Here is a 20,542-nt window from a genome sequence, read left to right on the forward strand (position 1 = left end):
CAAAACATTTACAGATGCTTCCTTTCTGTCAATCGCTGGAGAGGTTCTGAGCAGATACTGTCAGAAAGTAGAGGAACTAAAGAGAGAGTATTGAGTGGATCATGGTGTACACTGAGAAAACCTCTGCTCCCACAGACCAACACCTTCAGCCTATTACTTGCAACTTATTTTCCTATGTAAGAGACACCAACCATTTCCTCCACAGACTCTCCTCAGTTCCTGTTCTTTTGCCAAACGATGCCCTGCTAGTCACTACTGATGCCACCTCTCTTTACACTAACATTCCTAATGTACATGGCCTTGCTGCTATCGATCACTACCTTTCCCAATGCCCGACATATTTCAAACCTACAACCTCATTCCTAATCAGCATGATCAATTATATCCTCAGCCACAATTACTTCACCTTTGAATGCATCACCTACAAACAATCATTCATGGGCCATCTACAGAAATCCCTCCTAACCACCCAGAATCCCAAACCTGGTTCAGATTCACTGATGATGTCTTTGTGATGTGGAGCATAGGTGAGGACAACCTATCCACATTTCTCCAGAACCTCAACATCTTCTTCCCCATTCACTTTGACTGTTCCCCCTCAACCAACAAGCCACTTTTCTCAATGTTGACCTCCATCACTGAGGCCTTCATAGACCAAAATTATCCTTCCAACCCCGTACAGAAACAGATCTCCCATGCCTTATCTCTCTACTCATCTGCCATCTCTCAAAGTCCCACCACACTGCCACAAAGGGGTATTCCCCTCATGACTCAGTTCCACCTAGAGTTGGAGCAGCTGAATACCATTTTCCACCATGGTTTTGACTACCCCTCGTCAAGCTCTGAAGTGAAGAACACCTTACTCACTATCCTTCCCACATCTCCCACAGTAGTATTCCACTGTCCACCAAACCTACATAATATCCTCGTCCATTCCTACTCCAGCCCTACTCAACCCCTTGCCTGTAATAGACCTAGATGCAATACCTGTTCCATATATATCCTCCCACCGCCACCTGCTGCAATCCGGTCACAAGCATAATCTACCTCGGCAAAGGCAGTGCTACTCGCGAGAGCAGCCATGTGCTCTACAAGCTAAGTTGCAACCACGGTGTTGGATTCTAGGTGGGCATGACAACAACAAGCTGTCCATCCACACAAATAGCCATTGCTGAACTGTGGCCAAGGGAGAGCTGGACCACCCTGCTGCTGAGAACACTGTCCAAAACAATGTTCTTCACTTCAATTATTGCTTCACAGCCTGAGTCATCTGGATCCTTTCCACCAACACCAGGTTTTCCGAATTGCACAGTCGGGAACTTTCCCTACAGTATATCCTATGTTCTCTCAACCCCTCTGGCCTCATCCTATGTTAGTCAGTGTCCTTCACCCACCTATCCCCTTCCCTGCTCCAACTCTGTCAGTACACAGTCTTCTATTCAACCAACATACCCACAGTCTCTTTAACTTCTCTTTTACCACTCGCTTCCCCCACCCCCAACCCCCATCAACCTCCTAACTGCACCTTGCTGCCCTACCATGTCCCCAACACATTTCTGTACGCTGTCATAAGCAGCACTTTACCGCCCGCCTCCAGTACCCTGCTAACCCTTCCTCTCCAAGTCCCAGACTCCTTCATACCCCCAGCATCCAGACTGCTTCTCCCAGCATGCGCGGTTGCCCACAGTCTGGGACTGGTGGCCAAAGACAGTGGCCACATGTGCCTGAGATGTGCTTGTGTGAATGTGTGTGTGATGACTACTTTAGAAAATCACTTATTGGTCAAAAGCTTACTCTTTGCGCAGTCTTTCTGTTGCACTTGTCTGCGAATCAACATCAACACTACATGATGAGTAGCACTCTGTCCTTTTCCTAATATTTTCATTATTCCATCCTGAATTTTCTGCTGTTTGGTTTCAACCTTAATGACACGTAACATCAAAGCAATTGCTATCTCTGTACAGCTGCTTTCATAAACAATGACAGAGGACACGCTAAACTCAGAAGTGCTTTCTGCTAAGAAATTCATGCTAGGTTGACAATGAGGAAAAGATGTCACTGCCAGCCAAGTATGTATTTGCATTGATTCTGCTAAGTCTCATCAACTACCATGACAAGGGTCTTCTTGGATTACGTGAACATTACTGGTTTAAATGGACCGAGGTTAGGGTGTGAGCTTGAATTAGATGGAGGTCAATGTCAAGGAAGTGCATTCAGATTTGGAAAAGGACCAGGTGAATTTATGTTGAGAAGTGAGTTAAACTGTTGCAGAAAGTGGAGCAATCCTTCTTCACCATTTTATTAGATGATAAGTAACCAAAATAAAATGGATGCTTTATTAATCAATCATCATACATCCTTCACAGTGGATGGTGGCCAATACAGCTCAGGCATAGTGGTCACGAAAAGAACCTTGTGTTGAGGGGCAATAAGCCTCAGTTTCCCTGAGGCCACTGACCACAAAGAGTGATACCTGTTAGAGCGATGTACAAATAGTAAGACAAATGATGGGGCGATCTGCAGTAGCAAAAGCAGCATACCATGTGATGCACCAGCTAATTGCGTTATTTTACCACATCTGTCTGTAGCACGTGATTCAATGTGCATGTTTGTTAGTGTAGTTATGGCAAGGCTATTCATTATGGTTGTCATGAAGTGAACAGGTATTACGTTTACAAACAATGGTTGTACAAAAATTTTCAAGATAAAATTAGAAGCATAAAGAGTGTCCCTATGTGGTGCATACCCCAGTGTTGCCAGTTGGCAGGAAAGAAAATAGCAGAAATGTGCTATGAGAGACAGACACCCAGAGGATACAGCCATTGACACATAGTGTTCTGTGTCAGTTGCATCATGCACATGCTTTCTAATTTTCACACCTCTCTAGTGTGGCGTGAACACCACCTTTCGAGCCGGCCGCGGTGGTCTAGTGGTTCTAGGCGCGCAGTCCGGAACCACGGGACTGCTACGGTCGCAGGTTCGAATCCTGCCTCAGGCATGGATGTGTGTGATGTCTTTAGGTTAGTTAGGTTTAAGTAGTTCTAAGTTCTAGGGGACTGATGACCACAGAAGTTAAGTCCCATAGTGCTCAGAGCCATTTGAACCACCTTTCGACTATGGTATAGTGGAAGAAGGTTGCACAGAATGACACAATTATGAAGCATGATATGGTGCACAGATAAGCAAATGGAAACAGTGAATTTCATTGATGTGATGGACGGGGATGATTTTCTGGTTTGTGTTTTGACTGTTAGTTCTGAGTATTTCAAAATGAAAGCAGACATTAATGAAAACATTTTAGACAATACAGTGTTTCATCCTCAGCAAAAACAGTCTTAATTCTCAAATTTTCAGTATGGATATCATGATTTAAAAAACAAGACATAAAATTCTTGTGTAAGCGTAGTAATTCCCCTATATACATAGTAAGGATCAGTGCAAAACAAACTGTTTCACGAAAATCAAGAGGATCGGCTACACTGGCATGCTCGATGCCTCAAAGTGGAACTGTTTGAGCCACAGTGAGAGCTGTGTACAATGACACTTTGCCCCAACACCTAGCAACCAAAATTCAACAAGCAGGAAAATAAATTATGCTTCCAGTGCACCAGATGTTCAGAAAATATTTTTCAAAGATTAAACACTTCAACAGAAGCAAGAAGTAAGAGTGTTTCGAGAGATTCTTTTGTCACGTGTTTCATTTGCAAATGGTAAGTAAATAAATTTATCGTAAAAATATGTAAACTCGTAGTTCTCACTGAAATAAAAATGAATAATTGCACCAGTAAGCTTTGAAGAGAATCATGGCTTATAATGTTGTGATATTTGTTCTTCAGGAGTGTCAAGACATAAGGCAAGACTGACAAATTTTTCCACGCCAACTACTAACAGTGGGGTGTGCTCCACACAGGGACACTGTTTCTGTTACTGAATCTCTCTTGAATATTTATGCAGGGTGTTCCAGAAATGTTGCACCAAATTTCTAGGGGAGGTGGGGCACATAATAAAGATTGAATATTGCAGAGCAACCCACGGCCACAAATTTTGTCATATGCCACTAGGTGGTGCTATACACAAGAGTACTGGAGGGGAACACTGCTAATTGGTGCTGTACACAAGATTACTGGAGGGGAACATGAGGATTTCCTCATTTGAGTATTAGCCAGCATAGGAGCAACTTGGAACAGTATACAGTGAGCTATCAGACATGCACTTAATGTATGAAATAGCTGACTGCATTGGATGGAGCTGCTGGACGGATTTATCGAAAATGATTCCCAGACAGGTATCAACTGCAACACAGTTTGCTTGTGCATCTGCATCGAAATTTTTGCAAGTAATACATGTGTATTTTGCACAGCTGGTGAGGGCAGGCCACAAATGTCGCCTTGGATACCATGGAGACTAATCCTAGCAGCAGCATACGTGCCATTGCCTGGGACTCAGGAATGTCTCATAGCAGTGTCCAGTGTGTTTTGAAGGTGGAGTCTGTACACGTCTTTGATCTCCAAAGGGTGCAGTTATTGCACACCGTTGACCATCCTGTACATGCGTATTTTTCACTGTGGTTTCTGCACCAAGGTCTTGATATGTGTATTTCCCAGCTTATGTGTTGTTCACTGATGAGGCCACATTCACTAGGGATGCCATAGTCAATCACACAATAAGCATTTGTGGGCACCACAAAACCCCACAGTGTGCGGTACCAAGTGGCACAACATAGCTTTAAAGTTAACTTGTGTGCAGGTTTGGTCATCGAGTGCTTAGTCGGGGCATACATTTTACCATCCCACTTGACCACTGCAAATCGTTACAATTTTCTGAAACAGGTTCTTCCTTGCTTGCTAAAAAATGTTCTACCAAATGTGGGAAATGGCATGTGGTTCTAATGTGAACGGGCAGTTCCTTCTTTTGGCGTGGTTGTTTGTAGGCATTTTAACAGCTCAGTCCCACATCAAAGGACAAGGTACATTGGACCGGTTCCCTGGCCCCCATGCTCACCAGATTTCTCAAGCCTTGATTTCTTTCTCTGGGGAGCCATGAAATCATTCACGCATCACGATCCTGTGAAGTCTGAAATGAATCTCGCCACATGAATCATCTGCACGGCTGCTACACTCAAAGAAACACCTGGTGTGTTCGAACATGTCCAGCCAACAATGCTCCATCAATGTCACTACACAATGGGTACACATTTTGTCCAATAAATCACTCCCGTTTCCTTTCTGGACCTCTGCTATGACTTACCTTGACGTTTGCAACCATGGGTTGCTATGCAGTTCTCAATCCTTACGATGTGCCCTACTTCTCCTAGGAGTTTGTCACAACATTTCTGTGACACCCTGTATGTTAAGTATTTTATTCTTGTTAACCTAATAAATAGTGTTTGCTTCACATCTACCATAATGGACACTGCAATGAACAAACAGCATTAACGATACCTACATTAACATGCACACACTTTTGTTCTTACATGGAGATCTGTTTGTTATAACAGCATAGGTTGCTGCAATATCATGCTGATCATCAAGCGAAGTACTTGGAAATCAGTTGAGTTTTATGGTGTCAATAACATGCTGGTTTAATTGCACATTGCAATTTAATAAAGAAGACTAGGAGAAAAACTTTGCAGAATTGCCAAGTGCAGGGGTTTGGAAAAAATTATAATGTTTCTTAACCACACTTCAACTGAAGGGGTACGAGCAGCATCAGCAATCAGAGAGTAACTTTGATGTGTAACATCCTCTTGATATTGAAGTACTAGTGACATAGCACGACTTCAGATTGCTCACGGGTGAGTGGGCAAAATGGTCACATCCTCTTTGAAGGAACCAACCCAGCAAGAAAACTGCTTAAATTGACCTCTAGATGGCTAGGTTACAGGATCATAAATCCATTCTTCCTTAATACTATGGAATTATTGCACCGAGATTTAGAGACACAAACATACAATTGTCAATCCATTTGTGAATGAAAAAATGAAGAATACTGTTTCAGAGTGGTGTGTGTGTGTGTGTGTGTGTGTGTGTGTGTGTGTGAATTTATGAAAAGTTTTTTGTCTGTAAATAAATGGAAGCATAAGTTATTTCCAATGGAGATATACAATGTGAAGGAGGTACGAAGCCTATGAGATTAGCAGTGCACTATTCAACAGGTTACAATTACAAAATGCCAAGATATTATTTGAGAAAATAATATCGGATGACGATGGAAAAACAAAAGATAAGAGAAAGATGTAATTATGAACAAGCAAATGGAGAGCAAAGGAAAGGTACAAAGATTATTTACAAAAATCAAGGAATGGCTAATTATGAAGATAACTACAACACTAGATAAGAACAACTGCATATGTGATGGTGAGTCTGGTGCTTCCTTTCAAAAATACCAATATGAGGTGCATTCAAGTTCTAAGGCCTCCGATTTTTTTTCTCCGGACTGGAAAGAGATAGAAACATGCGCATTGTTTAAAACTGAGGCTGCGTTCATTGTCAATACGTCCCAGAGATGGCAGCACCGTACAGCAGATGGAATTTTACCGCAAGCGGCGAGAATGAGAACTGTTTTAAATTCTTAAAATGGCGACGTTTTCCTTACTTGAACAGCGTGCAATCATTCGTTTTCTGAATTTGCGTGGTGTGAAACCAATTGAAATTCATCGACAGTTGAAGAAGACATGTGGTGATGGAGTTATGGATGTGTCGAAAGTGCGTTCGTGGGTGCGACAGTTTAATGAAGGCAGAACACCGTGTGACAACAAACCGAAACGACCTCGGGCTTGCACAAGCCGGTCTGACGACACGATCGAGAAAGTGGAGAGAATTGTTTTCGGGGATCGCCGAATGACTGTTGAACAGATCACCTCCAGAGTTGGCATTTCTGTGGGTTCTCTGCACACAATCCTGCATGACAACCTGAAAATGCGAAAAGTGTCATCCAGGTGGGTGCCACGAATGCTGACGGACGACCAGACAGCTGCCCGTGTGGCATGTTGCCGAGCAATGTTGACGCGCAATGACAGCACGAATGGGACTTTCTTTTCGTCAGTTGTGACAATGGATGAGACGTGGATGCCATTTTTCAATCCAGAAACAAAGCGCCAGTCAGCTCAATGGAAGCACACAGATTCACCAACACCAAAAAAATTTCGGGTAACCGCCAGTGCTGAAAAAATGATGGTGTCCATGTTCTGAGACAGCGAGGGCATAATCTTTACCCATTGCGTTCCAAAGGGCACTACGGTAACACGTGCATCCTACGAAAATGTTTTGAAGAACAAATTCCTTCCTGCACTGCAACAAAAACGTCCGGGAAGGGGTGCGCGTGTGCTGTTTCAACGAGACAACGCACCCGCACATCGAGCTAATGTTACGCAACAGTTTCTTCGTGATAACAACTTTGAAGTGATTACTCATGCTCCCTACTCACCTGACCTGGCTCCTAGTGACTTTTGGCTTTTTCCAACAATGAAAGACACTCTCCGTGGCCGCACATTCACCAGCCATGCTGCTATTGCCTCAGTGATTTTCCAGTGGTCAAAACAGACTCCTAAAGAAGCCAATGCTGCTGCCATGGAATCATGGCGTCAGTGTTGTGAAAAATGTGTACGTCTGCAGGGCAATTACGTCGAGAAGTAACACCAGTTTCATCGATTTCGGGTGAGTAGTTAATTAGAAAAAAAATCGGAGGCCTTAGAACTTGAATGCACCTCGTACAACATGAATATGAAACAGCACTCTCAGAATAAACATTAAAGAAGTTGTTCAAATAGACACCTATACCAATTTGATTTCTGATTGAAGCTTCTTTTTTTATCCACCCTTCTGTAAAGATATTTAGTGTCACAATAGAAACACCGTATATACCAAAGTCACAGCATTCCTTCTTAATGACATAAAACTCGTTGTGCTATAGCCACATCAATGATATAGGTCGATTTAAGTTTCCCATATTTGCATAGGAACAAAAGGCTTACAGGTTGTGTCACCAATCGAGTTGAAACAGTTCAGTAGCTGAAGGCGGAACTCTGAAACTAAGTGTTGAATTTCACTTTTTGCAAGGTTTTCCCTACTGCAACTTTAGTCACTTTTGCAGCTTTTTCCCTTTTTCTCTCCAGTCCCCACTGAAGGGGTCTGCACTTCTACAGAGTTAGTGTCATCTTTTACAGAAAACTTTAGCAAGAAGGAGTATCTTAATTTAAAATTACAAAGTTTACTTTTCAAATATTTGAAAACTATACACACCTGTGGATCCGTTTCATCGACAATCTCTTCATCACTAAGAATGGGCTCAAATGGTTCCACATCAACATGGGGTTCATCAGCAGGAAAAGGTGAACCTGTGGGTGTTTCTGTTCTTCCACCAGATGCAGCAGCAGGCAGGCTGGAAGCTGGAGCAATTACACTGATGGGGTTAACCATGGCAGTTGAGGCAGTGGCAGAACCACTGTCAGCACCTGTAGGGACAGCGGCGGCAGCAGGTGGGGTAACGGTAACTGGAGGAGGAGGAGTAGGGTGAGATGTTGGGCTCCCCGTTGCAGGAAGCACCGTAACCTTCACAGGTGAAGCAGCTGCAGGAGCTGGAATCACAGGTATGAGAACTGGAACAGGGTTCTGCATAGGTGGAGTTACAGGTCGAACTTTCAAGTTCACCACGGATGTTACTGCCGATGGAGGTGTCTCCGAGCCCTGTTTCACTGAAGCATCCACTTCTGGTAAAACATCACAAGACGCTTCGCCGGGCACGGCCGAGCTGCCGAGTTCCACGACAGGTCCAGTTCCGTTCTCGTTCTCCGGCGGTTCCACCTTGACAGTAACTGCAGATGACTCGGCTTCCATATCTGCTTCTGTTTCTGGTATCTCCCCTTCCGATATGGACTCCACATCGCCAGGAGAAAGAGAGTCAAACTTCTGCTGAGCTCCAGAAGACAGGGTCGGTGAACTCACTTCTGTAATAGGACCAGTGTAACCTATTGGCCTAACCACACAATCCTATACTGAAGTATTTAAATTACTAACCCTCACCCTTGTTTGTTAACACCAAAGGTAAGAAATTTTCTGTATCTTCTATTTAACAACCCACACACAATATGCACAACACTATTTATTACTGGAATTTTAACACGGTAAAGAACAATAACCAAAACATCAAGAGAGATATGAAAACAAGACTGTATTTCATAGCAATGTAGTTGCAAGACTGGAATAAAATGATACGACACTCTCTCAGGCACCAGTACGTTATCATTTTTCACATTTCTCCCCACATATGTTTCACTACAGGAATTGTATCACCTGTAGCTCCACAATGTAACTTTAAATCACATATACAGCAAATCGGTATGCTGTTATACTTTTAACTACAACCACACATGTTTTATCACTCGACTTCACACATCTGCCCGGGAAATGATCTTTGATCACTAGTTACAGAGGCACTATACTGATGCACTTTATGCTTATCACTGACTGTACAAAGCAAACGCAACTCTCTCTATATGTAAGATTGTATAAGATTCCTGTACCTCTGACTGCATGAAATACTGTGAAAATGATTATTTCTAATTTCATGCCAATGAAACATTGATTTATTATAAATCTGACACTTCTGGCAGCATTAAAAATGAGAATGTATCAAAGTAGAAAAAGGCTTACACAGTTTTATCATTTGCTGTAACTCCTTGTTCTGGTAAATTAATATCATGGCTCTACAACATAAAACAGGTAACAGAAAAAATACACATGAATAAGGACACTAAATTTCTGAATATTGTATGTTTTAACTGTGTGACAGCATTCAGAAGCATAAGAATCCAACTTGTCAGCCTAGGAACAGAGTGACAATTAGAGAGTAAATAATAACATGAAATGTACCTGCAGTAAGTCATGTTCTGACTGTGTCTCTGTTTCTGAGTCTGAATATTATTCCAAGCAGCTGCGAGCAGCTGAGGAGCCAGAATTTTTGCTGCAGCTTCCGCAACTTGAGATGGAGCAACAACATGATGCATCTGTCTGCGTTAAGAACACTGACGATCAAGTCAACAACAAAGAAAGTACCTTTCTTCACTTCGCTGATGACCTCATTTCTGCTGGGTGATAGGGGCAGCCACCTTTGCTGTGTCACAGATGGCGGAGTCCTATCGTCAGCACTCGGCAACTGTTGTTGCTGCAGCTGCAGCTGCTGCTGCTGCTGTGTCAGCGGCGGCTGCTGTGGCGGAGGCTGCTGTGGCGGTGGCTGCTGCTGAGGCTGAGGTTGAGGCTGAGTCGGTATCGGTTGTGGTTGCTGCTGGAGCTGCAACTGTGGTTGCTGTGGCAACGGCTGTGGCTGTAGTTGCAGTTGCACTTGCTGAAGTGGCTGCAGTGGTGCAGGGGGACTACGTGGCCTCTTGGGAGAGCGTAAGGCGACAGCAGCAATGGCGGGGGCCTGTGGAGGGGGCGAACGTGGCCTCTTCCTAGTGTCCGGCACAGCGGCGGGCACGGGTAAGGGTTCGGGCTGTACGACCGCCGGGGAAGCGTCCCACGGCTGCTGCGGCAGCCGCCTTTGCTGTCTGGGCTCTGTATGGGGATGATGGGGTGGAACTGGCGTCAAGTACGGGTGATGCAATTCTGGCTGTGGCTCGGTGACAACATTCGAACCACTAACCCACGGTGCAGGTGCTTGCTCTGTAGTGAGAGCCGGGCGTTCACGGCGACCCCAGCTGGGTGCTGCTCCTGCCCAGTCACGATCACGGTCACGGTCACGGTCCCGATCTCTGTCCCGATCCCTGTCGCGGTCCCTGTCCCTGTCCCTGTCCCTGTCTCGATCTCGTTCTCTCGAAACCTCTCTGTACTCCCGAGCACTACTCGTACTGCGTTCCCTGTCGTCCCTTATTCGGTTTCTATCGTCCCAATCGGGTTCCCGATCCCTGAAGTCCCTGTCTCTGTCTCTGTCCCTGTCCCTATCTCTGTCCCTATCCCTGTCCCTGTCTCTGTCTCTATCCCTGTCTCTACTTCTGTCCCTACTTCTGTCTCTACTCCTGTCTCTGTCCCTATCTCTGTCCCTGTCCCTATCTCTATCCCGATGCCTGTCCCTGTCTCGATCCCTCTCTCTTTCACGCTCTCTCTCTCTTTCACGATCACGGTCCCTTTCACGCTCCCGTTCTCTTTCTCTATCCCGGTCTCTATCTCTATCCCGGTCTCTATCTCTATCCCTGTCTCTCTCTCTATCCCTTTCCCGTTCTCTGTCCCTGTCACGATCGCGATCGCGATCTCTCTCTCTTTCCTTCCCCCGGTCCCTCTCCCAAGGTAACTTTTCATCTACACCACCACTATCCCACGGTAATGGCTCCCCATCGTATGGTGGTAGTGGTCTGGGGTCTTTGGGAGGTTCGTACTGTTCTGGCTGATGAAGAGGTGCCTGAAAATACCAAAAAAATAATCTGTTGGCATATAAATCGTGATACACCGATAGGCATTTGAGACTCATTCACAATACATACATATAATTTGAAATGAGAATAACAGTTAAAATACTACTGTGATCAAAAGAACTGAATCACCTTCTGAAAGTGTGTCGCAAACAAAGTTATAGCATAAATTTTAAGAGCAAGTTTACAGACCAACCATAGTCATAGCGAAATAGCACAAACAAGCATAACCAGCTGTTCTATAGAGCTTGTGAACTTCCAACAGTCTATCATTTTTTTATGCCAGAAGAGTAATAATTCAGTTTGACAACTTTCAACACTCCTACTAATCATATTAAATCAACTGTTTCCATGGTCGTTAGAAAATGTGAACTAGACAATATGTTCAAAACTTAAAAGCGTGTATACACACATCATTTTTCAATCCCCAAAGACTATAGACAGCTGAAGCTCTTTACTTCATGTCAAAATCTACTGTGCGCAATTTCTGAAAATTAACTTAAACGGGTATGTAAAAGAGCTAAGATTTTCTGGTCATAGTGTATCAAAGATCACATATAATTAATGTAAATGATGAGAGAAAACTGTTGAACAATCGATGATTATGGAGTAAAAATAAACAAAGAAAGCAATTTTGTCTGAAAAAGGAAAAAAAATCTTACAAACGCGCAAAGTACTTGTCTGTACTGCAGACATCAATTTTTTCAAGAGCCTGACTTAGTTTCAATCTCTCCCTGTATTCTCTAAAACAACAACAACAACAACAACAGTAATAATAATAAGAATAATATTATAATTATTACTTTAAAAAGTCAACATAGAAAATTCTCCTCTTTCAATTTTGCCAAGGACATGAATTAAACGCCACATATACCATATAGTATAATGGGATACTTTCACAGCTGTAGATGGTTACACAATATTGAACTTGTGAGGAAAGTGTACACTAGATGACAACAATGCATGTCTTCTTAAGTGCAACAATGCACTTGAACACTGTCAAACTCGAAACTTTATGGATAGATCCTCACATCATCATTTGAGGCACTTTTATAACATTTATTTTCTTGTGGTGAAAATTTTGAGATCAGCCTGCAACATTTATGCTACACTACAGTATCTATTTTGTATACATAAAGCTTTGAAATCACCAATTCTTAATATAAACTGTAATTTTTGATCAATTAATACTTTCACAGTTTTAATGTAAATGTGGGCTTCTCAAAAAAGAAATAAATCAAACCGTGGCTTACACGAGGCTGCTGTGGCCACTCTTCTCTATACGGGTGTGGGGGATAGTCTGGTGCTGGATGGTACTGCTCAGTTGAATAACTGTTGGTGTATGGATCTGGTGGAGGAATACTTGTCTCCACCATGTACCCTCTGTCGACAGGTGGTGCAATGTCTGACACCTACAAGAAAATAATTCTCATACAATTTTCAACACACCATTGACAACAAACAACTGCCTACAAACACAAATTAATTTTGTATGTCTTGAAAGTGCACAGCAAGAAAGGCAAAAATTTGTAGCTAGTACTTTGTTTTGACAGTATGTAACAACAGATGAAAGAGCTTAACTTTTATGAGTGCCACCTCATGACAAGAAACATTGAGTTTACTCTTATTCAGCAGTCACTTAATTCCACAACATATAAAAATGTTGGGACAGAATGGAAAGAAACCTGTCTTTAAAAGATGATTTAAATTCTTCTCTGTGTTGTACCATGTTGGTGTATAAAGTATAATATACTATCTGTTAACATTTGATAATGCACTAATTCAGGGAATAAGGTAGGTATAGAGGTAAAAATTGATACACATTTGAAATGACGTGGGATTTTACTGAAAACCAAAAACAAGTGCAATAACTGGCCAATAGATGGCACTGAACAGCTACACGTCAGTGATGCTGTCCGAGAATCGCGCATAAAATGAGAGGGAGTCACATCATCCCTAGTCTGACTGATAAACACATGCTGGAAGGTACAACTTTTATGCAGGGTGGCACTCCACCCCTACATGCTGGACCGCCACTTCTGTCATGATTGGCCTCCCAGGTTCCCATACCTCAATCTGTGTGATTGTTGGTTGTGGGACTATTTGAAGTCACAAACCTACCGCCACCATCTGACCTCATTATGGATGACATGACCTCATTATGGATGATAAGACAACATCCGAAGGTAGTTTCTCACCATACCTACTGATATGCCACACAGTGCTGTTCACAGCATTGTCTCTTGACAATAGGTATTGTTGAAGATTGATGGGCCAACTCGTTGAGCATTTGTTATAAAGAACATCATCCTTGCTAAACATCAACTGATATGGTAATTATTGCCTTCGTATCATATGAAGCACCATCAATTGGTCATTTTGTAAACTCTGTTTTGGTTTCAATAAAATCTCATGTCATTGCAAGTATGTGTATCAATTTTTTTCTCTCTATCCACATATTTCGTAAAGTACTGGATTTTTAAATGTTAACAAACTTTGTACCCTGCACATAAACTACAAATCCGGCTGTATTAAAATGGTTTTCCTCGAGTCACACGCTTAAAACATAAATACACATAAAAGTTGAGGAAATGTGCAAGCCTTCAGAGACAGTGGCTCATCCTTCTGGCAGAAGGGTTGAAGGGGAAGGATTAAGGATGAAGCAAAAGTACTGGCGAGGTTTACAAAATGGGGACAGTTATGGAAAAACTGTCCAGAATCCCAAGTCAGGGAAGACCTACCAGGCAGAATGAGACGGAAAGACTAACCTGGGGTTCTGGGTGAATTTTCCATTACCCTCCCCATTTTCTAAACCTTGCCAATTCTTTTCCTTCATCCCTCTTCCTTCCCCTTCAAATGTTCTGCCAGAAGAAGGAGCTACTGGTTCTGAAAGGTTGTACATTTCCTTAACTGTCATGTGTTTTCTCCTGCTGACACTTATTAAGTAGATTCTTTTATCTATCCAGTTACATTATAGTATTTTATAATGATGTGGCACAATACCCAGAATAATTGCAATCACCTTGTCACCAGCTGCAGAACCCTATGTAGTTGTGTCTGTCTGTGTAAGTTTTATACCATTTTCAATAATCAGAATTAATAATAATAATAATAATCACTCACTGTCATTTATTCATTCATTCATTCATTCATTCACACGTATACACCCTTCCCCCGACACACCCACACTAACCATGCATGTAAGCACACACACATGGCACGTGCTCACTACTATTTACTTTTAACCCCATTTACTCACCTGGGCATGCTGTTGAACCCACTCTGCTGTTGCACTGCTGGCAGTTATAGTTTCTGAAGGAACTCTAGGATCGGGACAGGGAACTGACGGGGGAACAGGCAATGGGCCCATAACAGTAGGGGCTGGAGGAACCACTGGTTCCTGAACTGACTTTGTGAGAACTCCATATACGGCCAATGTGATGGTTGTGTACCAGCCTCGTAACACCAGACCATCTGTTGGAATCTAAACAGAATCAGAACAGATTTTAAGTGATATATCAACACGACTTCACAAAATATATTACGACAGCCACTCAGACTTATAAATAATTTATCAATTGTAGCTCATTAAAGCAAAAAGAAGGAGTGGGGATGGAGAAATCAACAAGTAAAATACTGTTATATATGACTATCAACAGAATGACAGCACATCAAATGTCTAACAAGGGGGTTTTATGGACTGCTCTGCCCTTTATGATTTACTTCATATTTATGGCGTCTGAAGTTCACTGCCTGGACATCAGTTTCTTAGAGCAGAACAACGAAATTCTGAGGGGGGGGGGGGGGGGGGACCTCAAGAGAATCAGCTCTGAAGATTACAGGATCTCTGAGTGCCATTAAGTACAAAAACTATATGAGCTTATTAGTAGTTTTGTTGGGATATCAGTGCACAGCATAACAATTTGAACCTTTCTAGCAACAGTGATTTTTTTTTTTTTTTTTAAATATAAGGGTAACTTCTTTTCTATACTGAATTACTGGTTTTATGAAAATGAGTTATAATTTTGTACACACAAGTGAAAAGCATTATTGTTAAATGAAAAAATTACATCAATAATACTATTCAATTTCTAGAAATAAAAAGAGTATTTTGTTACCTATTTGATGTTTCACATTTTTTTTATCACAGTTTAAATTTTGTGAATACTAACATTATTTTTATTAAAAATTATGCAGTAATATTAGATAATTAACATTTCCATTACCTGAAAAATATGAATCCGCTACACACTCAACTACAGGTGGATATGTTAATAAGCTCTAACAATTTTGCACTTAACAACGCTCGGAAATCTCCTAATCTTCAAAAGTGTTTCTATTTCGATTTTTTCAGAAATGCATTTTAATGCTTTAGGAAACTGATGTTTGGTCAATGACCTTCAAGTACAATAAGTGAGAAGAAAATTGAAACACACACACTCATGCAGTCAATGTACAGGACTGTTCTGGGGAAACGTAACATGCCACCTATGGGCACCGCAAGACCTAATTCCCAGAACACAATAATTTCATGTAAGTCATTGTATGCCAGCATTATCTCTAAGAATTTTGCTAAGTACGGTCTTCACATTCACCATAATTAACAACTTGTATTGTTCATTCAAAAATTTTATGCTATTCAAAATGTACCTCAGTTTTGCACAGATGTATGCTGCAGTGAATTACCTTTGTTAACAATTCATTGCTTTTGTGCAGAATCGTGGTTTGGTTAGGGTCTTGGTGCTCGGTTCCTATTTCAGCTAGGAACATGAAGTAAAACATGTTTGGTTTAGCCTGGACCAGCGGCCATTTGTATAGCCATTCGAACATCTGCCTTACAGTATATTAAGCAAAGTTTGAACAACAACAACAAACTGGAGCTGCCACCCAGGCAAATGGAGCGAAATGATTAATTCCTTTTGAAAAAGATTTAATTTAGGATGAAATTAATGCTTAGCTAATGGCACCATTTTTATGTGCCTGTTCGGATTTTACATGCAAAAACAGTCGGCACTGTTCATAATTTATGTGCAAAAACAGTCATTCTTAAACAATTCTGGGCTGGAGTGGCGCTGATGGTTTAAATTTGGTCCATCGGTGTATCGGACATTAGTCTAAGTAAGATAAGTTTTAACCGTTTGAATAAATCTTGTTTCATTTGGATTTTATGTGCAAAAAACACGTATTTCTGGTAGGTTTTTGAAGTGTGCCACTTCCACACTTTTAAACTTCAGACAGTCAAATGGATCAAGCTAAAACAATTTTTTTTTATCCAATAACCTTTAACCATTGTCGAGATGCAAGGGTTTACAGTCAACCTAAATGTACACGCAAAATTCGTTCTTAAGCGAACTGAATGTGTGGAAACAGTTTAAAAGTTAGTTAAATAAATAAAAAAAAAAAATGCATTCTTGCGATAAAACTGAAAACTCCCTTTCAAAAACGTAGCTTCATTTGGATTTTACATACAGAAAACATGTTTGTTGAGAGTTTTTAATGTGCGCCACTTCTCTATTTCAGAACTGTAGGTATCATTTCAAATTTTGCAAGAAGGTAGACAAATACATGTAACTGATGGTCATTCTGTTGTTTTGTAAAAGCTTCATCTGTTGTCACAATACAAGCAACATGGTTCAAAAGACAATGCAAAAACTTATATTGCATCAGTTGTAGCCCAAGTTAAACAAAAATTGACATTGGCTGCCAGGCTATGGCTGTCTAATATCAAAATTTTGGTAGAGTAAAAATTGAGAACCACAATGAAAAATGCTACTATCATAGCACAAAAGAAGGGGAGTATGTCCTGGGCAAAGTTGGGGATGTAAAAGAAGAGAACTAGCTTTTGGACTTATCTGGCACCTCCAAAGGCATTTACATCAAAACATTCTTGACATATTTGCACTTTTTTTGCAATTTGAACCTACATCCCCAGGCAGTGAGCTCTCTTAAAACTTACCCCTTGTTTCGTGTACGGTGAGGGGTGCGAGAACAAACAGATATAAATTTACGTACTTTTCGAGTATGGGATGCATCTACAATAGGAAGTATACAACAGTGGAAGTGCATCTATAATAGAAAGTATCGCACAGCAAACTAAACTTAAGTGACGTGTAATGTCATATTGCATGACATGACAAATACCATGTTGGATGACAAATGGCGTGTGTCAAATTATATGACATGACATCGTGCATGTATAATAGAAAGTATCCCACAGCAACCTAAACTTAAGTGACATGTAATGTCATATTGCATGACATGACAAATACCACGTTGGATGACAAATGGCGTGTGTCACATTATACGACATGACATCATGGATCATGTTACTTTACTTGACACACCGAGCGAGGTGGCGCAGTGGTAGCACACTGGACTCGCATTCGGGAGGACGACGGTTCAATCCCGCGTCCGGCCATCCTGATTTAGGTTTTCCGTGATTTCCCTAAATCGCTCCAGGCAAATGCCGGGATGGTTCCTTTGAAAGGGCACAGCCGGTTTCCTTCCCCATCCTTCCCTAATCCGATGAGACCGATGACCTCGCAGTTTGGTCTCTTCCCCCAAACAAACAACAACTTTACTTGACATGATGCATTACATTACTTTACATGGGTGCTAATACTAACGTTTAAAAGTGTGAATATGTAAACATGTTTTGATTTAAACGTCTTTGAGGCAGCCAGATAAATCAAGAGCTAATTCCCTTCATTTACATTCCTACTGGCCACGATATATTGGCCTTTTTTATGCTACAATATGAGAATTTTTAATACTGATTAATACTATATTCACATTTAATTTATATTAAGTAGTTTTCACACATTAGACAAAAAATTAATCATTCCTAGGAGGCATCCTGTTAATATTATGTAACACTCCCTCTATGCTTGATAATGGCCTCAATTCACCGAGAATGAGTGTAAATGGGATTAAGATCACTGATTTAGCAGAGCAGCCCAGGTGCAATAGAGGGGCTGATTGTTCATCAAACAAGGAACCTATGAGTACAGTCCTGTAAAAGTGGCTATTGTTATATTGGAAAACGGGAGTGTCCACAGCATACTCATCATGAAGATGTGGAAGACAGGACAACACATGGTCACAAAGACATTAACTGGCTGCATTCCCATAAGTTCTTTGAACAATAAGAGAAAAATAGGAAAATCAGGGTTTAACATCCTCTTAAGGGAGAAACCATTAGAGACTGGGTACAAGCTTAATTTGAGAAAGTAATGAGCAATTTTTTTTCCGATCTTATTGGGATTTAAAGTCCAGTTTAAAATTTGAGTTTACACAGTGATATTAATCAAGCCTTTAACATGTATAAGTATTCTCTTACAGTCATTCTTTCAGACAAATTAATTAAAAGCAAATTTCTGGAACATGATGAAAAATAGAGTAATTGGTAGTTACTGAATTGTACTGTACATTTGCAATAGTGGTACACTGCATCAGGACTCACTATAGGACAAAATGTTACGAATGACATACCATGAGAATACTCTGAATAGAAAATAGTAAAATTAGCAGATAGGGGGGTACATCGATAGTGGGTATCATTAAGGAAATGACAAGAATAATTTATGCCATGCTACTTAAAGAAGCGAAAAACACATTAAACAAACTTTACAAAAGTATCAATCTCAGTTTGAATACAATAAATTTTCTTGAGACAGAGAAGTTTAGAAAAGCATTGCTCATGCAAAACTCAGCTTCCCCTTTTCTCACAAGATATACTGTGAACTGTGGATGAAGGGCAACACGCAGATTCCATACTTCTAGATTTCTGGACAGCATCTGATACGGTGTGACACTGCTGGCTGTTAACGGAAATACGATATGGAATAAGTTCGCAGATATGTGAGTGATTTGAAGACTTCTTAAATAATAAAACCCAGTATGTTGTCCTTGATTCCAAGTGTTCATCAGAGACAAGGGTATTGTCATTAGTGCCCCATCCACTGTTCTTCTCTATATACATAAATTGTTTGGTGAACAGGTTGGGCAGCAATCTGCAGTCAATTTCTGATAATACTGTGGTGTACAGTAAGGTGTTGAAGTTGTGTGACTGTAGACAACGTAGACAAAATTTCCAGCTGGTGTGATGAATGGCAGCTAGCACTAAATGTGGAAAAATGCAAGTTAATGTGGATGAGGAAGAAGAACAAACCTGTAATTTTTGGATACAGTATTACTAGTGTCCTGTTTGACACAGTCAAATCATTTAAATATCTGGCCATAATGTTGCAAAGTGATATGAGGTAGAATGAGCATATGAGAACTCTGGTAGGGAAGGTGGAGGGTTGACTTCAATTCATTGTGAGAATTTTAGGAAAGAGTGTTCACTGTAAACGAGACTGCATATAGGATGCTGGTGTGACCTATTCACGAGTATTGCTAGAGTTTTTGGGGTCAGTACCAGTTCAGATTGAAGGAAGAAATCGAAGCAATTCAGAGGCACGCTGCTAGATTTTTTACCATTGGCTTCGAACAACACAGAAGTGTTATGGAGATGCTTCAGGAACTCGAATGGGAATCCCTGGAGGGAAGGTAATGTTCTTTTCAAAAAACTCTATTGAGAAAATTTAGAGAACCAGCATTTGAAGCTGACTGCTGAACAATTCTACTGCTGCCAACATACATTTCGCATAAGGAGCACAAAGATAGGATACGAGAAATCAGGGTTCATATGGAGGCATATAGACAGTCGTTTTTCCCTCACTCTACTTGCGAGTGGGACAGGAAAGGAAATGACTAGTAGTGGTGGAGGGTACCCTCCGCTATACACCGTACAGTGGCTTGTGGAGTATCAATGTAGATGCAGATATTGCTCCAGTCATGTTACATTTTCTCAAAATTAGTTTCAGGTGGTACTGCAGCAAAGTGTTACTTTCACTCGAATATCCACCTCTACTATTCTGCAACTAGTAGATGTTGTCAGAGTGCATTAGAAACATCAGTATATGATTTTACTGCTCTCCATTCCTAAAAGAACAAGGATGGGAAGCCAGAGTTTTTTTTAGAGAAAGAGAGATAGAGAGAGAGAGAGAGACAGAGAGAGAGAGAGAGAGAGAGGTGGAAATAAATTTTGTAAAAAGTAAAAGTATTCAGTAGGTCAGAGTTTTCATCTGACACACTAAT

At 41.2% G+C, this 20,542-nt stretch overlaps 1 protein-coding gene across 1 annotated transcript in view; it reads right to left on the minus strand.

The window, feature by feature from the left end:
- Positions 1 to 20,542, minus strand: part of LOC126176766 (protein virilizer homolog) — a 96,532-nt gene that overhangs the window by 51,096 nt on the left and 24,894 nt on the right. The window contains exons 4-7 of the mRNA XM_049923935.1: positions 14,661 to 14,885; positions 12,655 to 12,813; positions 10,053 to 11,391; positions 8,241 to 8,944 (exon numbers count right to left, since the gene is read on the minus strand). Of these exons, the coding sequence (XP_049779892.1) occupies positions 8,241 to 8,944; positions 10,053 to 11,391; positions 12,655 to 12,813; positions 14,661 to 14,885 (2,427 nt within the window). The remainder of the gene's footprint in view (positions 1 to 8,240; positions 8,945 to 10,052; positions 11,392 to 12,654; positions 12,814 to 14,660; positions 14,886 to 20,542) is intronic.

The sequence above is a fragment of the Schistocerca cancellata genome, chromosome 3, assembly GCF_023864275.1.
Source record: "Schistocerca cancellata isolate TAMUIC-IGC-003103 chromosome 3, iqSchCanc2.1, whole genome shotgun sequence".
NCBI classification, from domain to species: Eukaryota; Metazoa; Arthropoda; class Insecta; order Orthoptera; family Acrididae; genus Schistocerca; species Schistocerca cancellata.